The 27024-nt window shown below is 53.9% G+C and overlaps 1 protein-coding gene across 1 annotated transcript in view; it reads left to right on the top strand.

Annotated features, from left to right (window-relative positions):
* The window catches only part of ELL (elongation factor for RNA polymerase II), a 75279-nt gene that overhangs the window by 25820 nt on the left and 22435 nt on the right, over positions 1–27024 (top strand). Inside the window, exons 2-4 of the mRNA XM_026500540.4 lie at positions 18899–18946; positions 25214–25335; positions 25774–25937. Coding sequence (XP_026356325.3) covers positions 18899–18946; positions 25214–25335; positions 25774–25937 — 334 coding nt within the window. The remainder of the gene's footprint in view (positions 1–18898; positions 18947–25213; positions 25336–25773; positions 25938–27024) is intronic.

Raw genomic sequence — 27024 nt, 5'->3', positions numbered from 1 at the left:
AGAGTTGACGCTCCTCGTGCTGCTGCACAGTTGACCCTTGACCAATGTGGGGATTGGGGGTGCTGACCCCGCCACACAGTTGAAAATCTGTGTATGACTTTCGACTCCTCAGAAACTTAATAGCCTGGGGCGCCTGGGTGGCTCAGTCGTTGGGCGTCTGCCTTCGGCTCAGGGCATGATCCTGGCGTTATGGGATGGAGCCCCACATCAGGCTCCTCTGCAGGAAGCCTGCTTCTTCCTCTCCCACTCCCCCTGCTTGTGTTCCCTCTCTCACTGGCTGTCTCTCTCTGTCGAATAAATAAATAAAAATCTTAAAAAAAAAAAAAGAATGAAACTTAATAGCCTACTATTGACCAGAGGCTTTACCGATGACATACACAATTAACATATGTTTTGAATGTCTTGTGTATTATATACTGTATTCTTACAAAGTCAGCTAGAGAAAAGGAAACGTTACTAAGGAAATGATAAGGAGGAGGGGCGCCTGGGTGGCTCATTCGGTTAAGTGTCCGACTCTTGATTTTGGCTCTTGTCATGATCTCAGGGTGGTGAGATGGAGCCCTGTGGCAAGCCAGGTATACAGCTGCTTGAGAGTCTCTCTCTCCCTCTGCCTTAAAAAAAATCATAAGGAGGAGAAAATACATTTAAGTACTATTACTGTATTTCTCGAAAAAAACCTATGTGTAAGTGGCCCTTGCAGTTTAAGGCAGTGTTGTTCAAGGTCAACTGTGTTTGTAACTGAAAGAAATGCTAAATTTCAGTTAGTGGAAATAGATACTTTTTTTTCCTTCCCACTCAAATGCAGGAACACCCCAAGTTCAAGCACTGTCCTATGGACTTTCTCTGATGCAGTGCCCTCAGGAGCTATCCTGGTGGGGGCTTCTGAAAGTTGCTCTGACAGATGAGGAAGCTTCCACGTCTCAGTCTTGGAACCAGGACTCCTCAGAGAGGTGGGAAATGCCACTCTTGTGGCTGCAACAGGCCAGGTGGTGCCAGGACTTCAGGGAGGGCTTAGAGGAGAGCAGGGATGGGTCCGGAGCTAATACCAAGGGCTCCAGAGCCAGCCTGGGACAATCTCAGCATCAAGATAATTAAGGATTGTAATGCATTTGAGGCCATTGCAAAAGGCACTCCACAAATCTGTCTGTATTAGGGTTCTCCAGAGAAACAGAACCAATAGAGAACAAGAGGGAGAGAGATTTATTTTTAAGGAATCAGCTCATGCAGTGGTGAGGTGGTGAGTCCAAATTTGCAGGGCAGGCTGGCAGGCCGGAGACCCAGGGAAGAGCTGATGATGTATCTTGAGTCCAAAGGCAGTCTGGAGGCAGAATTCCTTTTTTCTCCAGGGGATTGTGGTCTTCTGGCTCGTAAGGCCTTCAACTTATTAGATGAGGCCTACCTACGTTGTGGAGGATAATTTATTCAAAGTCTACTGATTTAAATGTTTTTCCCATCTAAAAAATGTCTTTGCTGTAGCATCTAGACTGGTGTTTGGCCAACAGCAGGGTTCTGTGACCTAGCCAAGTTGACACATAAAATTAACCATTACACTGCCGATGGCAAGCATGGAAATAAATGATCGAGGAGAAGGGAAGGCTCCTGCTTACTATAGGATGCTGAGGCTGCTAGAGACAGGAACTTGGTTTTCTAGCCGCAACACTGAAGCTGTGGATGGCAGGGTCGAACCCGGACTGTGAGTTGGGAGAAGGCATCCACCGTGAGCTGCACAGGGAGAAGGTGGACTGAGCAGGGCGGCCCTGCCAGGGTGATCAGTATTCACAGCCCTGTGAAGGCAGACCGACTCCGTGTGCTGAAGGTGGGGTGCCATGGAGGACCACTGTCACCTCGAGGCCTGCAGCTGGAACACACAGTGAGTTTCATCGTGGGTTGCATGAGGCCGACCTGAAATGTGGCACACTCTAGTCAAGAAAGGGGTGCTGTCCCGAATTATCCAAAAATGGCAGTGCCTAAATGTCAAAGAACTGTTGAGAAACTTCCAGATTAAAGCTGGCTTTCAAGATGGGGTGGCTCATTGTGGTATGCCGTTCTCCTCGCCAGAGGGAGAGTGATGCGAGGACACCACTGAGTTGGGTTGCAGCGTGGAAGGTGGACAGTGGTGTGAAATGTCCTGTTAATAATAAGCATAGTGGGGCGCCTGGGTGGCGCAGTTGTTAAGCATCTGCCTTCGGCTCAGGGCGTGATCCCGGCGTTCCGGAATCTAGTCCTACATCGGGCTCCTCCGCTGGGAGCCTGCTTCTTCCTCTCCCACTCCCCTGCTGTGTTCCCTCTCTTGCTGGCTGTCTCTCTGTCACATAAATAAATAAAATCTTAAAAAAAAAAATAATGAGCATAGTGAGGCTGGCTGCTGCCGTGCGGTTGTGGAAGAGAATACCTTCACGTTCCCAAAGCATGCCATGTGTTAGGGTTGAAACGTGGTGATGTGTGAAGCTTGCTCTCCGGTGATCCAGGAAAGCAAGCATGCGCACCTGAGTTGGTTGGTATATGATGGTGTGCGTGTTGGGAGGGTGCAGGGAGAAAACCCACATGCCTGTGTGCATGGTCAGCGTGGGGTTTAAATGCATTTGGGTGTTCTTTGCACCCTTGCGGCTTTTCTGTGAGTTTGGGCTTGTTTTCAGATCACGTCTAGGAGAGAGAACTGGGCAGTGGCGCTTATTCCCTGCTTTTGGAAGCAGCATGTCTCACCTGCCACACGGTGTAGCTGGGGCTGCCTTGAGCCTCTGTCAGCCTGGTCCCAGGCTCTAGGCCCTGGGGGTCAGCTATGATGCGACATAGTCTCCTCCTAGGACTCACCTTCAAATAGGGAGAGACTATTTTAGCACGTTGGTCAGGGAGATGTCCTCAGTTGGTGGCAGGGGTCTGAGGGAGTGTGCCTGGTGGGAAGTCTATCTGAGGAGCCTTCTGTTGAGAAGTCAGTGGGGTGGATCCCAGGAGCAATGCCATAGACGGGGGTTCACACAAGTGCTGGGTTTGAGAACCCTAAAGGGGGCCAGTGTGGGCCCGAGGGCTGCAGGGCAAGATTTGACGGATGCTTGTACAAGATTGGAGCCTACCTCTTAGGAGGCTGGGAGGAGCTGGGGAAGCTGGTGGAGCTGGCTGGGAAAGGGGTACAGTGTCTGGATGTCATTGAGTGAGAAGGTCCACTCAGGAGGGAACATGGCAGGGGTGAGCCTGGTCAATTTGACAGGGAGGTGGCCAGCCTGGAGTCCACCTGGGCTTGGACTGCTGTCCGCAGACCTCTCCATGACAGTGAGATTGTCTGATTTTACATACTTTAAGAAATACTCTTGTGAAGCTCCGAGGATTGTGCTACAGCTCCTGGAAGGGCTCCTCGTTACAACTACGCAGTTCTTACCTGGATCTGCAGTTTGCTCAGCAGAACTTGAGCTGCCTCCTGGTTTCTGGGGCGCATCAGCTTTTGGCAACTACGTGATGCTCATCTTGTCACTCTGAGCTGAGATCAGTCACTTTTGTTTTTTAGGCAGGTGACAAAATGTTCTGTAAAAAGGCTGTTGACAGTTTCAGACTTCTGGCTCGTTCGTGTTTTCGGGGCAAGGCTCTTCCCCAGCAGGTGGGTTAAGGAAAGCAGAGCTGCAGAAATGGGGAGTGCCCCGCGTAGCCCCAGCTGAGGAGGCTGGTTAGCCAGCTTTGGAGGGTAGCAGGCATGTCCAAAGCAGCATGACCCCATCGATGTGGAAGGAAGGGCAGTTAGGAGAAGAGACACATCCGAAGTAGCTGAGGGCCTGCTCTCTCATTATTTTTAAGAATTTTCTATTGATTTATTTGAGAGAGAGACAGAGTGAGCACAAGCAGGAGGAAGGGCAGAGGGAGAGGGACAAGCAGACTCCCTGCGGAACAGGGAGCCCAATGGGGGCCTCAGTCCTAGGACCCCAAGGTCACGACCTGAGCCGAAGTCATACGCTCAACGGCTGAGCCACCCAGGCACCCCTGCTCCCTCCTTATTTGAGGAGGGTCCTGAGTTCAAGTGCGTCCTCTGCTGCTTACTGAGTAGGTGACCTTGAGCAAGTTGCTTGGCTTCCCTGGGCCTGTTTCCTTGTCTCCCTGAAGCTGACCCTGGAAATGCATGGCCTTGTACATAGGAGGTCCCTATGGTCAGGCTCTTGAGGCCCAGGGGGTACTGGGCACCTAGCAGAGCCCATGCTGCTCTGTGCCCTCACCACACAAGAGGCGGTACCACTGCCCCGTGTGCTTTGCAGGATGAGCCCAGTTTGGCGCCCTTTTTCACTGGGCGGTGTGCTCGAAGGGATGGCCCATCTTTCTGTGGAGTAGTCGGTTGGTGGATCTTGGTGGATGCTTACACATGACTTAACCCAAGAAGGGACCGATCCTTTTGTGTCATGGGAGCCAGGCCGCAGCTGCCGTGCGTAAAGCAGCAGTGTGGGACGAACTTCCCTCAGCTGCTCCCCTGCCAGGCGCCCTCGGGGGGTGGGTAGTTGAGGGTGTGTGCCCCTCGGATGTTCTTCAGCCAGCCTGCCGGCACTTAGAGGGGCCACACTCAGCACCAGGTGGGGCTAGCAGGCGGAGTGCCTTTCTTGGGATAGGTCTGGAGCCCGTGGCTGAGATTATAGCTGGATGGGTAGATAGGCTCTGTCCCTCTGGGCGCCACAGCTCCTGAGCCTCCAGAGTCCGAAAGTCCAGATTATTCTGGGAGGGTCCATTCTGTTTGTCCCAACTGATAGAGGATCTTGTCCCAAAGACAACAGTTAGGCCCCCTAGAAGCCAAGCCAGGATCTTAAGGGATTGATCTGTCCTTGGCTCTGATAGTGATGAGAGCTGAGTGCCTGGCGGCTGCAGGGAACCTCACTGAGGAGACATGGTGACACTCTGTGGGTGCAGGATGCAGGGTGTTGTTTGATCCTGGAGCCTCCCTGCAGGACCTAGCCCAGCTCTGACCCCCGAACCCCAAGCCTGGCTCGCTGCACAGTGCCTGCTCACTCCTCCAGGAGAAGGAATACCATGGGCTGAGGGCAGCCGGCTTGGCTTTCTGAGGCTTCACTGTACCCACGTTACATGCGTTGGTCACATCTGCTCTGCTCTCATTAGAGAGTAGGTCCAGTTGAACCCTGGACCCAGTGCCCTCCGTCTGGTGTCAGCAAGAGTGTGTTGCCAATGACCGAGGGACTCAGAACTGCCATGTGGGTGGGCGCAGAGCCCCAGACAATTTTGACACTTCTTTGAGATGTTTGGAGTGTTCTGGCTCAAAGTATTAGAGCTTCTAGAACAAGAGAGAGTGACCCCGCTCTCTGGGGAGGTTGGCTTGTCCAGACATTCCCCTGAAGCCTCAGGGATGTCTTTGGAGGTCTCAGAAGGGATTTCCCAGGTGAACCTCGCCCTGTGTTCCAAGGTTGAATCTCTGAACCGACCTTCTGGCAGAAGCAGCCTCCTTGGCTCAGAGGCAGTCCCCGTTCCCAGGGCGCTGGCTGGCAAGTGTCAGGGTCTGCCTTCTCTTTGTTCCTGAGCAGTTAGGATTTACTCCAGTGCACTGATAAAGCTGGCAGAGGATGTTGAGCACGGCCTGGAGCTGACACCCAGGCCGGTTGGAGGCTTCGCTAGGGCTGGAGGGGGTGGAGACACTATGGAATCAGCGCATGCCCAGGTGGCAGGGCTGGACCAACACTGAGTGCTGCGGCTGGGAAAGTTCCCTGACCTGGCGGCTCCCTGCTTGCAGGTCATGTTGTGTGTGTGATAGGAATGTAGGAGAGTGATCTTTCAGTAGGCACTGACCAGAGGCCATGGGGTACCATTGCGCCTGAAAGGAAAGAGAAGGCTGGGTTTGCAGCCAGGGCTTTCTTTGTCTGTGATTTGGGCCTGCATCTCTGGGGATAAGTTTGTGGCACTTAGCAGGGAGTGGGCGATGAGACGGGAGACGTGCAAGCTGTGCCCACTGTGAGATGTGGAGCGTTGGGCAGCCCGCTTCCTGGGCCGTACCCCGGAGGACCCGGTGAGGTCAGGCCCTCAGCTTCCTCCACCGTCACTCGATCCTCTCTCAGCTGTCTGGGGGGCGGGGCTGTCATGCTCTCCACCCCTGCCCACCGGCTCTGGGTAGAGTGAAGGTTGACACTGAATTCAGTGCCCGGTGTGATGAGTTTTAGTCAAGTTAGAAAAACAAAAGAAGCCCACCCAGCACTCAGGCTCCTCATGAGGCTGTCAGAAGAGCATTATTGCAAAGTGCTGTGTGTTTTCTTGCTCGTTGATCCGCGTTTCCCATGTGTTTTCATTGGCCTGGTCAAGGACTGTGAGAGAGATGAGAGGCCAAGGACACACCTTCCTGAGGTTGGCTCCTGCCTAGACAGAGAAGTCTCGGGTCCCAGGAGCAGAGCGAGGGGCCGGGGACTGGGGTTCTGTGCCTGAGTTTGTTCTGTCCCAGAAGGTGAGTGGTAACACACAAAACGAGATCTGAGGTTTGGCAATTTGGCTATTTGCCACCGTGGGGATAGAGGGACCGAGGCCAGTGTGTGGACCTGGCCCCTCCGCAGGCTGTGCTCAGCACTGCAGGCCGTGTGCACTGCGGTCATGCAGCAAATATCAACGTGGGGCAGCTCTTAATTTTTCTGTTTGAGGAAAGGCAGAGGGGAAAGATGAAATAGTAATGAGGGGCGCCTGGGTGGCTTAGTCGTTAAGCGTCTGCCTTTGGCTCAGGTCATGATCTCAGCGTTCTGGGATCAAGCCCCGCATCGGGCTCCCTGCTCAGCGGGAAGCCTGCTTCTCCCTCTCCCACTCCCCCTGCTTGTGTTCCCTCTCTCGCTGCCTCTCTCTCTGTCAAGTAAATAAATAAAATCTTAAAAAAAAAATAATAATGAGACATAGGTGTTGAAAAGAGGGCCTGGCCTAGGCATGGGTGGCACCACTCAGAGAGGTGGCAAGGGCTGGCAGCTCATGTTAGCCACACTCCCCTGGGAGCAGGCCTGAGACTGTGAGGGCATCTTACAGAGGGCCGTGTGTTCTGTTGATGGAGCAGGGCTCAGCGGCATAGAAGCACTTCAGTGTGAAGAGTTTTGTTTAGCAAATGTGTGTCTCATCCCATTATCATGGGGTCATGCACCTTTCACAAGGAGTTTGGATAAATTGTGAAATTGGATTAAGATCAAATGGGGCAGTGACTGAGCATGAGCCATGCAGGGACCCCAGGGCTGGTCTTCCTGTGAGGTTGAGATAAGCTCTGCTGGTGGAGTGGGGACCCCAGCCCCCCATGACCTCCAGCAGCCTTGTCTTCTCTTTGTGCCTCATTTTCCTCTCTTGTAACAATGGTTATCTAATACCTGAGTAATTGAACATGGCGTTTTACGATGGAGGCTGGTGGTTTCAGATATCACAAGTTGTTGTGTTCGATTTGGCTGCAGATTCTGTACCGAGTCTGTGCCTAGAGAGTCATGTAGCACCCGCTCTTGTCAGGGCTCAGGTGCTTCCCACTCTCATCTGAGTGGAGCATGCGCCAGACCCTGCCCTGCGGGTCCTTCTGCCCTTCCTGTGTCCCCATGTGCCCTGTGTTCTGATTCACTTGGTGTCCCAGCTGTAGGGTCATTGCTTTGGGCACCCAGGGGTAGTCGTGTTGGCTGTTACACAAGGGGACACAGGGAACCCAGTGGGGGAACGATCTTGGCCCCGTGTGGCCCCAGCCCAGCTTGTTGGCTGTACCAGTGTATAAGCCTTGAAGTAGTGAGAGCTGTAGTTCAGGGTGAGGGGCAGGTGTGGTGGGAGGAGGACAGTACCTGGCCCACCCCACCAGGGTCATGAGGCCAAGTCCAGACGGTGTCTGAGTGGTCAGCATCCAGGGAGCATCCGTGGTCATGATCCAGAGTGCGCAGACACGGGAATCTGAGAGAGACACTTCAGTGGGGCCTGGGGGGATGAGAGAGCTGGACCCGGCAGTTCCCTAGAGCTTCTTTTCTGGGAAGGGAAGGGAGAGTTGGTAAAAATAGCAATTTAGAAGATTTTCATAAAATAGAACTATTTAAAAAAAGAAAGGGGGTAGCTATAACACCAGAGAGCAAGTCCCATAAAAGAAAAAAATAAGTGCCACTTCATCAGAATTAAGAACTTCTCTTTGAAGGACACTGTTATAAGAAGGCAAAGACAAGGCATGGACTGGGAGAGACTTTTCAAAACTCACGTGATAAAGCTCTTGTATCCAGAACATATAAAGAACTCTCAAAACGCAATGCTAAGGAAATGACCCATTTTTTTAAAAATGCGTTACAGCTTTGTGTAGCTTCACCAAGAAGATGCAAGAATGTCAGATTAGTCCATGAAAGACATTCCACGTTAGTGGTCAATAGGGAAATGCAGATTGAAATCACAATGAGCTACCACTTTACACCTATGAGAATGGCGAAAATTAAACAGCTGACAATGCCAAATGGTGGTATGGACAGGACGCAGCTGGACTCCCCTCATTGCTGGTGGGAACGCAAAATGATGTGGCCACTCTGGGAGATGGTTTGGCAGCTTCTTGTAAAGTTAAACAGATGCTTACCAGAGGACCTCCCAATTGTGCTCTTGGGTGAAATGAAAACTCATGTCTGTTCAAAATACTGTATGTGAGCGTTTATGGTAGCTTTATTCATTAGTCCCCAGAACAGGAGATGAGCCTTGTGTCCTTCAGTCAGCAAATGGATAAACAAGCTGGTACAATACAGCAGGTTAACAGCAGTAAAAAGGAATGGGCTTTGGAGAGCAGCATTGATGGATCTCAGAGGCATTCTGCTAAAGTGTATGTGGTCAGCTGGGTAAGGGTCTGATAAATGTCCAGGACTCAACCCCTAGAACTTGTGAATGTGACCCTAGATAGAAAAAAAGGACTTTGTAGATGGGATTTAAGTTAAGGATCTTTAAATGGGGAGATTGTCCTGAATTATCTGGTTGGGCCCTAAATGTAATCACAAGTGACCTTGTAAGAAAGAGGCAGGAAGGGGCACCTGGGTGGCTCCGTTGGTTGAGCCTCTGCCTTTGGCTCAGGTCATGATCCCAGGGTCCTGGGATTGAGCCCCACATCTGGCTTCCTGCTCAGCGGAGAGCCTGCTTCTCCCTCTCCCTCTGCTGCTCCTCTTCTTGTGCTCTGTCAAATAAACAAAATCTTAAAAGGGGGGGGGCAGGAAGAGATTTGACACAGAAGAGAGGGTAGTATGACCACAGAGGTAGAGATTGGGGTGATGTGGCCACAAGCTGAAGGATGCCTAGGGTACCAAGAGGCTGGAAGAAATGAGGAAGGATCACCCCCTAGAGCCTCTGGACAGAGTGCAGCCTGCTCTCACCTGGATTTCAGCCCGGGAATACTGATTTCAGACTTCTGGCCTCCCGTACTGTGAGAGAATACATTTCTGTTGTTTCCAGTCACCAAGTTTGTGGTGATTTGTTACACTGGCTTCAGGAAACTAAGACGGTATGATTCCATTTATGTAACCTGGGAGAGGCTCAACCACAGGGACAGAAAAGAGATCTGTGATCACCAGAGACTACTGGGGATGGTGGAGGGTTGGAGTGCAGGTGGGTGTGCGGGAAATCAACAGAAAGAAGGTAGTCCTTCTAGCCTGCCTTTATTTTCTGACCCCAGAAGAGCAAACAAAACGCACGGGGGTGGGGGTTGTCCAGGTCACAGTTTCAGGTGATTTGCATCTTTTTTTTTCTCTAATCCTCAGACTTTTCTAAACCTCAAACAATACTCTGTGTACCTCCATGAATTTAGATAGAAATATGTGCTGTGCTGGCCATTATGTGGGTCCTGGTTTACACCTGACCCCTGGCCACTCGGAATCTCTTTTCTTGCTTTTATGTGTCCCTCCACGTAGTGGTGAATGTGCTGCCGTTCTCCCTGTCTGTACTTCACAGAAACGGCCCCTCACGGTCACAGACACTGTCTAAACTCTCCACAGCCTCGGCATCCTGCTCAGAGTCTGCCAGGAAGTTGCAGGGAGGATTCCTTGAAAGGAGTTTCCCAATTGTTTGTGCTTTACTGGAAAGGGGGGGACAGCTGCCAGGAGGTCGGCAGCCAGGCCTTTCTCAGGACCAAACTGCCCTCTTTCCTGGCCACATTCTGCTCAGGAGAGGACTGATGGATGGACTGCAGCCCCTGAGAAGTGCTGGGGCGCCTCACTTGTGCTTTGCCAAGAAAGACCCTCTTTAAGGAGGAGCAGACTCCTCTTTTTGGTCCATTTTCCACAGGCACTTCTGTGTTATGGGGGTCAGGCCGTGTAGATTGCAGGGAGCGTGTTTCCTGGGGCAGAGTTGACACTGAGCCCAACAGGCACTTGACGACTGGGAGGGGTGAAGTTCAGTGCTGCTTCTCACGCAGGGCCCGTGGCGCATGTCCTGGGGCTCTGTCCAGGTCAGGCCAGTCCTCACTTGTCCTGCCTCTGCCGGCTCTGTCCCTCTTCCCCAGATGATGTGCAGACTCCGTGCCTGTCTCTCTCACTGGCCTGCCCCGTGTCCATTCTGTGTGTGTGGGAGGTCCGGCGCATGTACACTTTTTATTTTAAACCTTTCACGTGGGAATGTTAATGTGGAGATGACAGAGATAACCGTCGGCCCTGTGCCGTCACCCAGCCTTGCCCTCCGTGAGGGCCTGGCCCTTCTCGTCGCAGCTCTTCCCGTGCCCTCCCCCTTCTGTTTGTTTAGTTTTGTCGGAGCATGTGTAAAACAATCCCAGGTATCTTTTCATGTCATCCTTGGCTTTTTCAATGACCGAGGGGACTGTTAACAGATACGGACTGTGTTTTTCAGACACATCACGCGTCTCTGTGAGAGCACCTGAGGCGCAGGCCCTGGCACCCTTGCAGGCAGTCTCCGCTGGGTCTTCACGTGGCTGGGCCCATGCAGAGCCACATGTGATGTGCATGTCAAGTCTGGTAATTTATAGCACTCCATCCTTCTGCCTTTTGTGCCATCCATCTGTTGAAGAAACCAGGTCATTTGTCCCGTGGAATGTCCCACGTTATGGCCCACATTCTGCTCTGACGATTGCTTTCCCCTTTGTTTCCCTCATGGCAGCAGTTAGCTCAGGGCTTCTCTGCCTTGGCACTGCTGACACTGGGGGCTAGATCACTCTGGGGGGGTTTTGTGGGCCCAACATCCCAGGCCTCCTTGCACCCGTTTCCAGGAGTGCCGTCCTCCCCAGCTGAGTATGTCTCTGGACATCGCCAGTGTCCCCGGGGGCAGGATCACCCAGTTGAGAACACCGAGTGTAACTCAGTGCCTTACCCAGTGTGCTTCCTGGACCTGGAGGTGGATTTTGTAAGCTGTGTCCTGTGGCTTCACCCAGGAAGTGCTCTTCGTGGGGAGCTATACCGGGATTCTGGCCAGGGTGAGGTTCCAACTCGCCCTCTCCCAGTCCCAGCATAAAGGGGTCTTGAGCAGCTCTCCTGCCTCCTTCCATGGGGCTGCCTGTTCCCCTGCTCTGCTTGCTCCCTGTGTCTTCCTACCCACATCATCTTCATGATACCTGTGGGAGCTGCTTGGGGCCAGAAGACTGCAGGGTGTTCTGTGGTGATGCCTCCTCACTGGCCACCCCCACCAGGCCTCCTGACTCAGCCTGGACTCTTTTTTTTTTTTTTTTTTTTTTAAGATTTTATTTATTTATTTGACAGAGATAGAGACAGCCAGCGGGAGAGGGAACACAAGCAGGGGGAGTGGGAGAGGAAGAAGCAGGCTCATAGCGGAGGAGCCTGATGTGGGGCTCGATCCCATAACGCCGGGATCACACCCTGAGCCAAAGGCAGACGCTTAACCGCTGTGCCACCCATGCGCCCCTCAGCCTGGGCTCTTGGCTGAAGCACAGCACCAACAGTGACACTTGTCCCAGTGAACTCTGATTTCAAACCCTGCACACGCCCAATAGGAGATGGCGTTCTGCTACGCAGGGTCCTGGTAGGGCCAGTGGGAGGGACGGCCCTCCATGCCTGCTGCAGTCACTGCAGTCACTGGGCTGCCTGGCCCCTGGGGAGGATGTGACCTCTGAGCCTGTGGTGGGAGCAACGTGACCCCTCAAGAGGGTCTGCAGGAACTAGAGGCATCATGTGTAACTTGGCCAGCCTGAAGCGCAGCCCACACAGGCACTGAGCGTGACACATACAGACAGGTAGGACCGTGTCCCAGAGACTGTTCTAGGAAGTTACATGACCTGGTGACTTGCTAATCATAGTCTGGGAAATAATGCAAAAGCTCCCAAGGCAACAGGGAAATGGGCAGCTCCCCAGCTAGTCTGTTGGACCCTCCTGGCCTTGACATGTTCTCTGTCTTTTGCCTTCTGTCCTGCTGAGGAGGCAAGGTAATAGGTGACAAGGCTCCCCTAACAAATGACATGTCCCTGGTCCCATGAGCTGTTGTCCCCTGCAGGGAACAGCCAGCCAGAAGGCAGTGGTCGGCCGTGTTAGCACGGTGAGCCCATGCATTACCAGGCGGGTGCAGAGAGGGAGCGCTGGTCCCGCTGCAAAGGCATCGCTGACAAGGGCTGTGGCTGCTCGCTCCACAGACACTGTTGGTGCCCCGCCTTGGTGGGGGGTCCAAGAGCCCAGGAGGAAGGCCTGCACCCGCCACACGGCCGCTGACTTCCATTTGCAGCATGCCTTCTGACCCAGGGCCGCTGTCCCGCTGCTCCCTCTGCAGCCCCTGCTGCTCCGCAGTGCCACACCAGCCTCCGTGCCCCCCCACCCCCGTTCAGGTCTGCTCTGTTGCCCTGTGCACCGTACCCCTCCCTTGATCCTTCCATGTGCGGCCATGGCCACGGGGTGGGGTGGCCTGTGTCCAGTTGTCCTGCCCTGCCTGCCATGCTCTGTGAGGCACGGCCTGGGACCGGAGGGACTCAGTGCATAAAGGGGTAAGTGGTCCAGCCACGCTAGAGGTGCACGGCCGGCATGTCCAGCAGGCAAATGTGCAGAGTCTGGCTGCTGCACTCCCCCAGGGCCATGGCTCAGGGAGGTCGGGGTTAGCTTGGCACTGGGAGAATGCAGCCCTCCAGTTAGCCTCGTGCATCAGGTCATATGGTGTCAGGACCCTGGGATAGTTTGCTTCTATCTCCGCACCCCCACGCACCCCAGTCCTTGTGCCTCACTGCCACCCTTTCAAGGCTACACTTCCAAATCCTTACTTGAATGGTCACTGATTTTCTATAGAAATGTAACCACGAGACAGTCTTCCATGTTCATACACACATTCCCTGTGCCCCCGTGCTCTTCATCCTGTATGCAGATCCGCATGTCCATCTGGTGTCACTCTTCCTTCTTCTGAGGGACTTCTGGAACCTTCCTTGCAGTGCAGATCTGCAGAGATGATCTCAGCCTTTGTCTGCCTGAACAAGTTTTTGTTTCACCTTCTCTTTCACTGGATAAGGAACTCTAGGGGCATTCATTGTTCTTCCCTCAGTATTTTTTTTTTTAAAGATTTTATTTATTTATTTGACAGAGATAGAGACAGCCAGCAAGGGAGGGAACACAAGCAGGGGGAGTGGGAGAGGAAGAAGCAGGCTCATAGCGGAGGAGCCTGATGTGGGGCTCGATCCCATAACGCCAGGATCACGCCCTGAGCCGAAGGCAGACGCTTAACCGCTGTGCCACCCAGGCTCCCTTCCCTCAGTATTTTACAGATGTCCTTCCACGGTCTTCCAGGCTTGTTTCTGATACTTGGCCTTGTGAGTCTTATCTTTGCTCCTTGGTTCGTAGCATGTCAGTCATCAGTCATACTGATTTGCTTGTGGTGTACTGTGACATGGTTCTTTGTTTTCCTGCTGGAGCTTCTTGGATCTATGGAATTATTGTGTTCCTCACATTTGGGCCATTATTTCCTCGGATGCCATGCTCTTGGGATTCCAGTTATGCATATGTTGGAACTCTTGGTACCATCATCCCACAGTTCACCAAGGCTGTGTTCATTTTCCTGTAGACTTTTTTCTGTGTATGATTCATTTTGGATAGTTTCTGGTAGTTTGTCATCAGGTTTATAACCTTTTCTTCCACATTGTCTAATATTAATCCCACCTCGTGAGTTTTTCTTTCCAGAGATTTCATTTCTCAGCTCCAGAAGTTCCATGTGGCTCTCTTCTCATACCTCATATTTCTCTTCTCACCAGTCAAGTTTCTTTTAAGCCCTTGAACATTTTTCAAATGTTGTTCTAAAGCGAAGCCCTTGTCTGTCAGTTCCATTGTCTCTATCCTTTGTGAGTCTGTTTTCATTGGCTGAATTTTCTCCCGGGTTTGGGGGGGGCAGTCACATTTTCCTATAGCTTCACATGTCTGGAGGTTTTTGGTTTTGGATACTGAGTGTTGTAAATTCCATGGGGTCGTGTGCTGGATTTCGTTGTCTTTCTGGAAGTGTGTTGGTTCTGGCGCTGGCTGCTGGCAGGCAGTTTGGTTGGTGGTGGATCAGCTGATCCTGCGGAAGCTTGTTTCTGAAAGTTTTTAGTAAAGGCAACTGAGTGAAGCCTTTACTTGGCTAGTTTCGCTCCACTGCCAAGTGGGGTAGAGCGAGGACTCCCCTGGACTGACAACACATATGGCATCTCCTAGGCCACTTCCTCTGGCTTGGGGCCCTGCCTTGGGGAGTGGCCCCAAGCCTTCAAGTGGAGCAGCTCAGAGCCCTGTGCGGGCTCTGGGAGAGGCCCTGCCCGGCCCCCTCTTCCACGGGCCTCTGCCCACACATCCAGCCCCTTCAGCCTCCCCAGCCCAAGATCTGGAAAGTTTCTTGAGGCAGTGAGCTGGGCAGTCAGAGGCTGCCACAGGGGCCCATGGCATTTGGGGTTCTCCCTCAGCCTGTCTGCCCCACCCTGAACCTGACTCAGAGGGAAGGTTAAGAATTGGTGAATTACGCAGCCAGCTTTATTCCAGTAGGTTCTTGGAGTTGACAGGCTTGATGTGTTTTGAGTCATTCAAATTAAATATATTTGCTTTACAGTAAATAGCTGAGAACTTTTGTTCAGAAAAATAAAAACCTTACTTTGATCTAAAAACGGATTTCCATTGCAAGTAGCAACCCCCTCCCCCCAACAAAACAGTGTGTGCCAAAGGCCACTTTAGTGGATGGTGGAGACACACAGTGGTTTCAGTACATTTTAGAAGTCTTAGAGATTTCTCTTTTCTTAAACCTTCTTGTAACAATCTTAATTTTGTTATGCTTCAATGAAATGTTTCCGGGCCTCTGAGCGGGGAGTTTGTGGCAGGTGCAGCGGTCACATGCCAGCGTACAGGACACCGCAAATCAGATCCCTGCAGCCCTTGGAGAGGCGGCCCAGCTGGCGCCTGTGGTTCCTCCGAAATCTTAAGGTGGGGGGGGGTGTTGCACAGTGGCAAGCAGGTGCCCCATGTGGAAGAGTCTGCACAAAAGGTCGAGTTAGTCTGCCTTGGGGTGGAGGAGCGTATGGGCAAGAGCTACAGCTGACTCAGGCATCCTCATTAACCCAGATTACCAAGGGTGGGCCCTGCTGGGCCCGTAAATGTGGCTATGACTGACCGGCTGTCCACTGTTGGGTGGCGTGGCCTGAGTGCCGTTAGAATACACCTTGTCATCCAGTGAGTGTGAGGGCACTGAGGGCTGCTTCTCCCTTTGTTCTAATGTCTTACCAGGTGGGGCCCCTTTCCCCCTGCCTGCACAGGGCTGGCAGAATGTAGTTGGGTCTGGTCCTGGTGACTGTTTTTGTTAGTGGCTATAGACGGGGCCTGCGGGGAGTCACCCAGGTATGTATGTGGATTGCTCTGCTGTTGACAAGAAGGGCCTGGTTCTCCTGCTGGAGGGAGGAGGCACCATGAGAACCAGGGGCCTGGTTCTGTGATGATAGCCAGGCTGCATGGGGACATGTACTTGGCATTGTTGAGAAAGTCTGGGTTTTTAGGCCTCGCTGCCAGCTTCTTCAATGGGTAAAGTCACCGCCGTTGGGAAATGAGTCTTCTCAGGAAAGGAGTCTTCTAGATAACTTGCTTGACAGCTACCAAACCAGTTAGATGCTTCACTAAATGGCCCACAGGGAGCATGTGGTCCAGGGAGAGGGTGGCCCACCACACCAGCTGGTGTGGGTGCTGGTTGTTGTCATCCAGGCTCTGAGGGGGCTGCCCTGGTGGAATTCCTTCTGGGGAAATGCGCCCTTTTGGGTTCCTCCCCATTATTGCTCTACAACCAGACTTGCATCATCACCATTGTCATGTCCCCGGTCCCCCAAGCCCCTGGAGCACACAGGCCTTGCCCTGTGTTAATAGGAGACACACATGGCAATAGTTAGCCCCAGGCTGGCTCCTCCACGGGGGTCTGGGCTAACAGACCTGGAGGTGCAAGAAGCAAGCCCCAGCTGCTTTCTGCCACTGTGGCGTCCCATGTGTCTGCTCTGGGCCTTGTTCCTGCTGTTCCTTCCGCCAGGAGCGGCCTGCCTTCCTGTCTTTGATGATCAGGTGAGGTCCGTAGAGAGTTCCAGAGGACTGTTTTGCCTTAGCATTGCCTTTGCTGTGGTGTTCTTGTGTCTTCTGCTGTTTCCTTCCATCTACTCTGTATCCTGCCCTGGAAATGGTTAACAGACTGGAATATCTACCCTGGGTGTTCAGGAGTCCTCTCTGTTCAGGTGATGTTGCTCAAAGCCCAGGAGTCTTCAGAGAAAGACCCTCTGTGAGCCTGAGGGCAGGTCACGCTGTCATGGAGGTGTGTTGATGGCCCATGGAACTTACCCATTTTAGGTGTAGAGTCTGTGAGTGTTCATACACCACCCTAGACGTTGCCTCTGGAAGCCTGCAGCCACTGCCTGCTCCCACCCGTGGCCCAGGCACTCACTGATCTGCTTTCTGTCTCTTTAGTTTTGCCTTTCCTGAAAATTTATATGAACAGAATCAAACAATGCAGGATGTCCTATGTTGAGGTACTTTTACTTAGCCAGTGGCTTTGAGGTTTGTCCGTGTTGTGTCCATGAGGAATTTGTTCCCTTTTCTTTCTGGCTAGTATTCTGTTGTTATTTAGTCCACCAATTGATGGACGTCTGGGTTGTTGCTGCCTTTTGGATACTAAGAGTGATTCTGCTGTGCACATTTTTATATACGTTTTTGTGTAGACCTATATTTTCATTTCTCTTGGGTCTGTCCCTTGGAGTGGAAAATGCTGGGTCATACGGTAACTGTGTTTAACCTTTTTAGAAACTACCAGATCATTTTCCACAGTGGCTTTGCTGTGTGTGCTCCCACCAGTGTGTTGGGTATTGTCCTTTTCGTTTTAGCCATCCTGATAGATGCATGGTATCTCCCTGCGAAACCTGGACTTCACTGACGGCTGCTGGCTTCTCATGTGCTCATTGGCCACCTGCAGGTTTTCTTTTTGGTCTCTATCTTTAACCCAATTCCAAGCAAAGCCCTCTTAAATGTTGTGTCTCCAAGGGCCGAGCCAGCCCGGGGACCCCGCAGGCGCTGTGTTTCTCATTCTCTGAATGTCAGCCCAGGGGTGGGTGGGTCAGTTTGTGGCTTATAGGATGGGTCAGCTGGTCCTGCTCCTGCTTCGGGGAAAGCCTGGCCCCTGTCTTCAGAGCACGATGACCCTCCGAAGCAGGGGCTGGTTTTCAGTGCTGGAGCGGGGCAAGGGACTGGAGGATATCCCGTGTTTGACAGGCTGGCAGTGAGAGGTGATGTGCTTTGGAAGTGTAGGGTAGTTTCTAGAGGGTCAGATCCTATGGGGGTAAGTGCTAGTGCTTGGTGTGATCTCTCAGGACATTTGGAAATTCTGCCCCAAGGTCACTGACAAACTGCTCCAGATGACAGAGTCCTTGAGATTTGGCAAAAGAGAAGGCTCTTGGTAAACAAAGTGTGTGTGTTGGTGCGGGGGGGCGGATATATGTGCGGCTTGTGTGGTCCCAGTTGGCTGAGCCATGTCTGCCTCATACAACCACAGCCCTCAGCCCAGCAGCTAATGGACCCATGTACACCGAGAGGCCAACCTGCCCGTTGGTTGGTTCTTCCTGTGATTCTGGAGAGCTGCTTCACCCACCCAGGGCCTGCGGTGGACCTGATGGTTTGGGTGGGGAGCAGACAGGTAGTCACTCCAGACACCCGGTGTCTGGGAGTGTAGGGGCCAGCTGGGAGGGCCTCCTCTCACTATGGGTGGGGGTGTGGCTGGGGCGCAGGCCCAAGGGGCAGGCTCGGGTGGAGATGGGAGAGCCCAGCCATCTGGAGGAGGCTGGGGAGGACAGTGGGCACAGAAGTGAGGAGGGTTTGGGGGCTGAGGGAAGGGGCCATGGTGACAAACCAGGACCACACTGTGGGGTGATATGTGCTGTACAGAAGGTGGGTGCTCGGGGCCCAAGATGGGTGAGAAAGAGAGGTGCGACCCTCCATCTGGATCCATGTTCTTTCTAAAATTCTGACAGAAGGCTGATCTCTGAATAGCTGAAGCTTAAAGTATTTTGAGTTTTTAAGTGTATTTTTTCTTGTGACATTTGGAAATTCCGCCACCCGAAGCTCAGTGACAAACTGCTCTGAAGCTGTGACGTGGGAGCTGAGCAGGCCTTGGGCCCTGTCGTGGCAGGGTGTGTGGTTGGGGTTGGCGGGGGGCATCACCTCATCACCCTACCTTCTGGCCAGCGGTGCTCATCCATTGTAATTCGCTTCTGAGGGGTGTCTCCGAAGCAGGGCGGTCTGGGCTGATGTTGATTTGGGTGGAACAGTGAAGGGCTGCCCATTGCCTGTGTCTCTGCTCTTACCTCTTATATACTTGGCCCCCATGCCATTCAGGAACTCCTGCTGATCCTTCAAAATCCTGCTCCAGTGACCTTTCCTGTAATTTTCAGACATGTGTGTGTTTTCTCTCACCTCTCCTGAAAACACTGTCCTTAGCCTACTCTTTCTATAACTGGGAAGTGAGTCTCTGGATTTCGAAATATAGTTATTGACATTTTTCCATTTTTGCTTTTTTGCAGGAGTCTGTTTCACTGAGACCGTCAATCCGATTTCAAGGAAGTCAAGGGGTGAGTCTTTTTTGTCATAAGGATATCTGAAATTGTGACAGTGTGCTCTCTGGCCTGTCATCGTGTGCTGGGCACAGAAGCAGGCTGGCGGCAGCATTTTGGTCACATCCACCTGTGTGTCAGGCCAGGCGCTGTGCCGAGCTAAGGTCTGCCAGCTTGGTCCCATGGCCAGGGCCAAACCAAGAGGCTCTCTGGGGGCGAATGCAGCTTTTCTGTCCAGCGGTCCCTCAGAGTTTCCCCTTCCTTCCTGTAGCCAATGCATAGCTGACTCCCAGGCCCCCAAGTCTCTGTTCTGATCTGATCTATGCGCTGATTCAAAACTGAGGTATCCTAGGCCAAGGAGGCCTGGAGCTATGGCCTCCCCAGGAGCTGGTTTGTTGGTGCACCTGGGACCATGGGTGTCTGATTTTAGTTCTGGGCTGCCGATGGGGGGAGGGGGTTGTTATAGAAACGTGTTTATTTCTGAAATGTATCCATTTCATTCTAAATGACCATCTTACAGAAAAATTGGAGAATAAAAAAAAAAGGATGAGTTGTTCTCAGTCCTTGCCCCCCAAGGCTTGGGGGACCCCCCTGTGTCCCTCATCCACCAAACATACTTTGGAACATTTCAGTTTTTTTCCCTGGTCTTTATTGCAAGTCTTTTTTATTTATTTATTTTTAATCTGAAGTGTCGCCACAAGTGTCTGAGTCAGTTTCCACCTGACAGCTGGCTGGCTGCCTCCTTTTGGGGGAGGTCTGTGGGTTTCAGCCCTGCCAGTGTGCTCTGGAGAGACAGGGCCTCTAGAAGATCCACGAGTCTGTGTGTGCAGATGCAAAGATACCAAGAAATCCATTGCAAGGCATTGGCTCCCGCAGTTGTGGGGCTGGTGAGGCCGAAGTCCATCCATGCGGCAGGCAGGAATGGGCACTGTGGTCCACAGACGAACTTCTTTGTCTTCAGGGAAACCTCAGTTTCTCTCTCAAGGCCTTCAGCTGATTGGATGAGGCCCACTCAGATCACTGAGGGTCATTTTCTTAAAGTCAGCTGGTCGTGGATGTCACCACATCTGTGGAATACCTCCACCCAGATAAGTGTTCATGGCGTCACTTGGGGCTGTGGCCTGGCCAGGTGCACATGTGAACTGAACTGACCATCATACCAAGACCTGTGAAGGTCAGCAAGACCCCCTGAAAGGCCCCAGAGTCCCTGCTCCCCCAGTGCCTCCTCTGGGACATCTGCACCTCTGTCAGGCCCCTTCAGAGTCTTGTGGCAGCCTTCCCTTTATCCTCCCTGGGACATTTCCCCAAGAGCAGAGGTCAGTGTTGGGGGCAGGTCTCCCTGGGCTTGCTGCCAAACTGGCCTCATGGCGCCCTCTGGTGGCCAGTGGTCATTCTGTGCCCTCAGCAGTCAGGGAAAGAAGAGGAAGTGGATCCACGGAAAGGGCCACTGAGTGTGGCTTATCTAGTGAGCAGCATTTTCTGGTCATCAAGACACCACATGACCCCTCACATAAGCCAGAGAAGCACCACAAGGTTCTCCTGGGCTGTGCCTTGTGTTGCCCAAATTTATGTGCAAAGCCTGAGAGCCATATCCATTCAACATAGGGGTCCTATCACCGTAAATTTAGAATCATGCTGTACCCGCTCTTCCTTCTCTCTGGATTTTCTCGTGTGTAACAGAGTTTCTAGAAGGTTCTGAGGGTACAGAGGCTCTGTGCCACAGCTCTGGTCAAGCCAGACCCATGATTCTCCACTAGGAGGCTATTCCCTATGTGAGCCCATGTGAGGGCTGGAGGGCGCCAAGCGGCGAAGAGGAGTGCTATTCTTTCCCTGCTTGCTGTGAAGGGTCAGGCACTAGGTCTACCCTCTTTGTCCTCTGGACCTTGTCTTCCTCCTCCTGGGCATTGATGGGATGCCTCCCCTCTCCCCTGCCAGTTGTGAGGGGCCTGGCCTGGTGCTAGGCACAGAGCAGGCCACATCTGCTTCGTCACCCTGCTGCCGGAGGAGGCAGGGCACCTGGGCCCTCCCCTCCCACTTCTCCTGGTCGCTCAGTTACTTGTGCATAGCTGAAGTTGGAGATGAAGCCAGTGGGGTAGGCTGGACAGAGCGAGGAGCAGGCGGTCAGTGGGATGGGGCTGGGCAGGCTCATTCAGTGTTCATGGTGCATGGGCTGAGTCCATGTTTGGCTCCTTGTAAGAGGGTGATAAGGACCCTCTTTCCCAGAGGCCCATGAAGCTGACAGACTGAAGATTGAGACCCCATCTGTAGGCTCCTGAGCTCAGGGACCTTGGCCAGTTGTTTTCACCATCCTTCAGCCTCCTCGCCCAGGAGATGGGCTCTCTGCCTCAGGGGTTGTATGTGTGCCTTAATGGGGCCTTAGGAGAACCAGTGTCCTCCTTGCAGCCCAGAACAAGCTCACCTTGGTGTGCTGGTGTCCCCCTTGGTGTGCACAGCCAGCGTCGGGCTTCAGCATTGAGCACCGCCTGGGGTGGGAGTCCCATCTGGCCCGGCAACCTCCCTGCCTGTGTCTGCAAGCACCGTGAGAGCCCGGCCTGCCCAAGGAGGTTGTGGTGTGCAGCTGGGCCCCGGCGCTGGCTGGTTCCTTGGAGTGACTAACGGCATTTGCCAGGGTGCCCGGAGAGCCCGGCCCACCTGTTGCATGCTGGGCCTCTAGGGTGTGAGGTGCCAGAGCAGATGTTCATCTTTGTTTCGTTTGCCATGTACATGTTTGTGTTTGCATTCTCTGCCTTCTCTCGGACACTGAGCTGGCTGACCTGGGCCCCTCTGCTGTCCGGGGGTCACTTCTAAGTCATTAACCTGAAAAGTCAGCCTCCAGAGGGGAAGAGAAACCCCCACCTGGCCAGCCCCGCCCTGAAACTCTTCAGCTGATGAAAAAAGAGAAGTAGGGTTGGTATCCAGGGCAGTTAAGGGTCTCGGAGTTTCCCTGTGCTGTGGCAGAAGCCTGAACTGCACTTTCCAGAATGCGGTTTGTCCGCTCTGGTCAGAGGCGTCTGACCAGTTCTGTGTGTGTCTAGGAGCCGTCTCTGTGGCAGCAGTTAAGGGCGCGCACAAGGTTGAGCCCCCCGCTGCTTGTTGCTGCATTGTTTGTAACAGGGACAATTTGGAAATGGTCTAAAAACTTTCTAATGATGGGGGGTTTCGAAGTTGGGAGCCAGCTGTGTGCCAGGGTTGAACAGAGTGCGGGGGCTGTGCGCTCCCTCTCCTGAGCTTCCTGGGCGAGTGAGAGCCTGAGAGCAGCTCTTGGAATGCAGGCAGGCGCTTACAGTGCACGCTGGGGTTGGGGTTGAGGGAGTGCCCCTGGGCGGAAGAGGATGCTCTGCGCTTGGAAGTCAAGTTCGGCAATGGTAGTTCTGTTTACCCAGAATATGTTTTATTCTGAAGCTTCCTCGGGAAGTGAGAGTAACTAAGAAAACAAGTGTCGCCTGAAAACTCTGGCCAGAGAGCAGACCCTGGTCAGTTGGTGTTTGGCTTCCCGGACGTGCCTGTTGACCTCGTTCTTAGCTGAATGGAATAGCAAGTGCTTTCGCTCACCAGTTTTTACCCCCAGGAATTGCTGTGTCTTCCCAGCCCCCACCTACAGTGAACACGGGGCCCTGCGGGGCGGGGGGGGGGGGGAGAGGCAGGCCCCGCTCCTGACAGATTTCAAAGGGAAGGGCACTGGCAGGAATCTGTGCCCCTCACAGGCTCAGAGGTGCTCGGGACCGCCCAGGAAGGACACACCTGTTCGCTGCTCCAGGTCGGTGCACACAGATGCTCGGTTAGGTTAGAGTGACCTACCCCACAGTCAGGGCTGACCTCAGACGCACCCAAACCTGCGTGCTCAGGCCAGCTCAGGGCCACATGGTGGCCCCCGTGGGGCAGCTGAGACTTGGTCCAGAAGGCATATGCTCTGGCTGAGCAGGGCTGAGTTTCGGGCCACGTCCTGGAACATGTGTCAGACTCTTCGCTGACCCAGAGAAAGCCACGCGTTCCTGGGCTGTTCGTGCCCAGCTGGCTGATTTCCCTGCCTGGTTCCCAGTGACTGCTAACCAACAACCAGGGTCATTAGGGAGCGGCGAAGCAGCCTCTTGACCAGAGGATTCCACAGGCCGTGGTAGTGCTGGGGAGGAGCTGGGACCGAGGGAACGGGACACACCAGGCTCCCGGCAAACCTCCCTTCTGCTTCCCTCCCTCCCCCACTCGGGTGCTCCCTGCTTTGTCCCGAGGATACCGGAGACCTCTGTGTGCGTCCTTCCCTGTCACGAGTGGCATGTATGTTCTCCTGTGCATCAGGTTCAAGCCCTGGGTTCCTCACCATCCTGGGGCTCCAGTGGCTACACAGACCCTTACTTCTGGGCTCTGCACTGGGACCCCCCCACTTCCAGAATGAATTTTGAAAGTGGGCATATGCGCCTGTGTGGAAAAGGTTTAGATGGGGTAAAAGGGTCACAGTGAAGAGTCCCCCGTAGCCCCCACCCAGAGAGAAGCACAGTCACTTTGGGACTCAGACCTGACCTCCTTCCCTCCTCTCAGGGGTGACAGCCCAGTGAGGACCATTGTCCTCGAGGCAGCCACTGTCCTCTGAGCAGACTGAGGTGGAACATGCCGCCTGGGGGAGGGGAGGGGGCACAGCTCCACCTGAGGCAGGATGGGATGAGGGAGAGGGTCAAGGAGGGGGTGGAGAAAGAGCGCCCCCTACAGCAGCAGGTGTCAGGCTCCACTGGAAGCTGCTTTCTACTTGCTGACTTCCTGGCACGTGAGCTTCCTGCTGCATTCTGGGCTGCCGTGTCCGTGTGTGTCTTTGGCTGCATCTCCTGCAGCGGCCCTCAGCAGCCTGAGCCTTGGCATCTGGGCGGCGTGTTTCCAGCTACTTCTATGATGGAGAACAAAAGTCACATCCAAGAAGGGATGAGCGGACAGCACAGGGTGGCCAGAGGTGTTGGAAAGGAGATGTTGTGTGCAGGCAGGACAGGGCTCAACTGCCATGCCTGGGAGCCACTCGGAGCCAGGTTGGCTCCACTGTGCACATCCGGGCCCCTCCTTGGGGCAGGGACTGACCGTATGCTCGGCAGCTCACTCAGTGTCTGGGGGCCAACTCTAGGCCAGGTGCACATGCAGGTTCCCTATGGGTCCATGCACTACCCTGAGGGGTGGCACAGGGAGGCCATGAATCCAGGTCAAGAGCAGCGTCCTTCCTTGTGACCTGAGCCACTGTGTCCTCAGTCCTTCAGTCCTCAGGCTGAACTGCCCTTATTTATCCGTGACAGCGGGGCAGGGGTGGACTTCAGCTAGGCCATGTTCCATCCGGTGCTGATGAGGGGTGTTGGTGTGCTCATCTCATTGGAGAGGAAACAGGGCTTGGGCGTACTGAGGTGGTTTGGCAGCCTGGGGATGAGACTGGAATGTGGCTTGTGCATCCCCTTAACCTCCACTTACCACTTGTGCCCCCCTTGTGTGTCTCCCAGCTGTGATGAGCTCCTGCACTCAAAACCCAGGGATTACTTTATGAGGGGTTACCACTGGTGACAGAGGGTTCTAGAGGCCCACCCTGCACCCCCAATATGGGCCAGCAACCAGAGCATGGGGTCTTCCTACCAGCTTCCTCCATAGCTCCTGGGACCTCTACCTAGGGAAGGTTGGTCTGGAATCCGGCAGTGGCCTCTGGGCATGAGGCTGTCTTACCTGCACTGAGCCCTGCACCTTGGCTGGGACCATGGCTGTCTGTCTGTCTGCCAGCCAGGCTGTCCATTCCTTCTGCAGAGGCACTGCCTAAAGTCAGGGTTACATTAACCAAGACATTCATCCTGTGTCACATGTAGCCGTGTCATGGTTTGTTGGGGCTGAGTGCTGCCCATCCATGAGCCCCTCAGGGCCTGCGCCTGCCTTGTTCTGAGCTACAGGGCAATGAGTGGAGTCTGTATCCCACAGGGGAGCAAGGGTCGGAACATCTTGGCTGCCCAGTGTGCCCTGATGGCTCCTGATGCCCATCTTGTCTCATTTCATCTTCACGCATGTCCCAGGCCAGATCTGCCCCATTTGCTGGGCAGGAACCTGGATCATGGCCCAGATCGGGGTGGGGTCCCTGTCTCTAGGTGTATGTTAAGCGCTCTGTGCTCCTCAGACCGAGATGCCATTGCTGCTTAGAAAGTGCTAGCACATTCTCATTGTGTCAAGTTGTGGAGATGGTCTGGGGTCCAGTGGAGGGGCCACCCTATGGTCTGTCCCTCCCCCATGCCCCCGTGTTGTGAACCTCTCTCTCAGTGATGTCTCCCATTCTCCACACAGCACATCTCTATCCCCCAGCCTGACTGCCCCACAGAGGCACGGACGTTCTCCTTCTACCTCTCCAACATTGGCCGTGACAGCCCCCAGGGCAGCTTCGACTGCATCCAGCAATATGTCTCCAGGTGAGGTCCTGCCTGGGCCCAGTGCCCCCTTCTTCTTTCTCTTCTTCTTCTTTGTTTTAGGTTTATTTATTTAAGTAATGTCTACACCCAGCACGAGCCTTGAACTCACGACCATGAGTTTGAGAGCTGCACGTTCTGTGGGCTGAGCCAGCCAGGCCGCCCCAGTGCCCCCTTCCTTCCTTTACATGAGCCTTGCTGCTGCTGCTACTTTCAGTGTGTCTGGGGCACGGGGGCAGGTCCTGGCCTGCTGCCTCTGCGCAGGGGCCTGGGTTGCCTTGTTTCTTCCAGATCAAGATGTGCCGTGTGGAAACCAGGCTGCTCAAGTTAGCGCTGACCCCATTTCCCAGCTGGGGGTAGTGGGGGGGGGCACAGGCTCCTAGACCGTCCCTCCTTGTCATCCCAGGAGTTCACCTTGGCTCCTGGCCCCTTATCTTGCAGCCATGGGGATGTTCACTTGGACTGCCTGGGCAGCATCCAGGACAAAATCACGGTGTGTGCCACCGACGACTCCTACCAGAAAGCACGGCAGAGCATGGCACAGGCCGAGGAGGAGACACGGAGCCGTGGTGCCATCGTCATCAAGGCTGGAGGCCGCTACCTGGGTGAGGATGAGGCCTGGGACTCCACCTCTCGGGGGGCTCATGCCTGCTGGGCAGCTGTGGGGGTGGGGAGCAGGAGAGACTCGGGGCCTGTCCCGGCCAGGAGCTGAAGTGATGGGTTGACCGGGGTGGCCCGAGCAGGGTGAACCAGATCATTGTCGGGTCAGAAAGGAAGGTCCTGGTACACTGGCTGAGTCAGCTGGGGCTGTGGCATCTGTTGATCGCCCAGTTTGAATAAGAGCCCTGAGAACTCTAGGAAGTCCAAATCCACGGGCCCCTCTCCCGGGCTCTGGCCTTGGGGATCTCTACCCATCAGAGAGATAGACACACTCCCCGACAGCAGGGCTGCGGTCTGTCCTCCTCCAGAGGCCAACCCTGCCCTCACCTGCCTGGCCGGCTCTTCCCCAAGACTGACACGGCGAGTGGCAAGGTGCAGATGGCGAGATGTACCCTGTGGCAGGCAGCCTGCTGCTGGATTGGGGCCAGTGAGGGGCCGTCGGGTCGCACCTGGGAAGGAAATGTGTTGACTCCCTGCTGGATGAGAAGGCTCTGGCGGCACAGCGTCTGCTTAGAAACAGTTTTGCTGAAGTTGAGACACCAACATGAAAAGTGTTTACTTGTAGGAAGCTCCGTTCCTGCTTTAGTCTTCCCAGCACCTAGGCCCAGACAAATTCAAGAGTCATCAGGATTCAAGGCCAGGAGGAAGGGTGTTAGTCCTGAGGGAGGCGTAAAATGTCTTACAGCAAACCAGGACCTTGATGGCTTTTGAGGTTTTTTCTTTTTTAAGAAAAGGTAGGAGGATTTCAAAGCCTCCCAGAGGAGCAAGGGGTTTCACTAGCTTGCCAACACTGTGTCCGGGTGGACGTGGCCGTGTGTGCCGAGGGAGCCTGTGCTCTGGGCTGTGAGCCGCTGCTGGGGACAGAGCCGCCCGAGAGCAGCAGCCAGAATCCAAAAATGCTTCCTCTGCCTGCTCTCACCTCGAGGTGCAAATGTGGACATGCGTATACAGCTCAGTAAATTTCTGGTCTTTCGGCCTAAAACTTGGTCAGAAATGTGGCTTCTTCTGCCACTTTGGGTGCAGCAAGAGTTT

Source organism: Ursus arctos, unplaced genomic scaffold, assembly GCF_023065955.2.
Source record: "Ursus arctos isolate Adak ecotype North America unplaced genomic scaffold, UrsArc2.0 scaffold_14, whole genome shotgun sequence".
Taxonomy (NCBI): domain Eukaryota; kingdom Metazoa; phylum Chordata; class Mammalia; order Carnivora; family Ursidae; genus Ursus; species Ursus arctos.
This window is presented reverse-complemented; position numbering and strand designations above follow the sequence as displayed.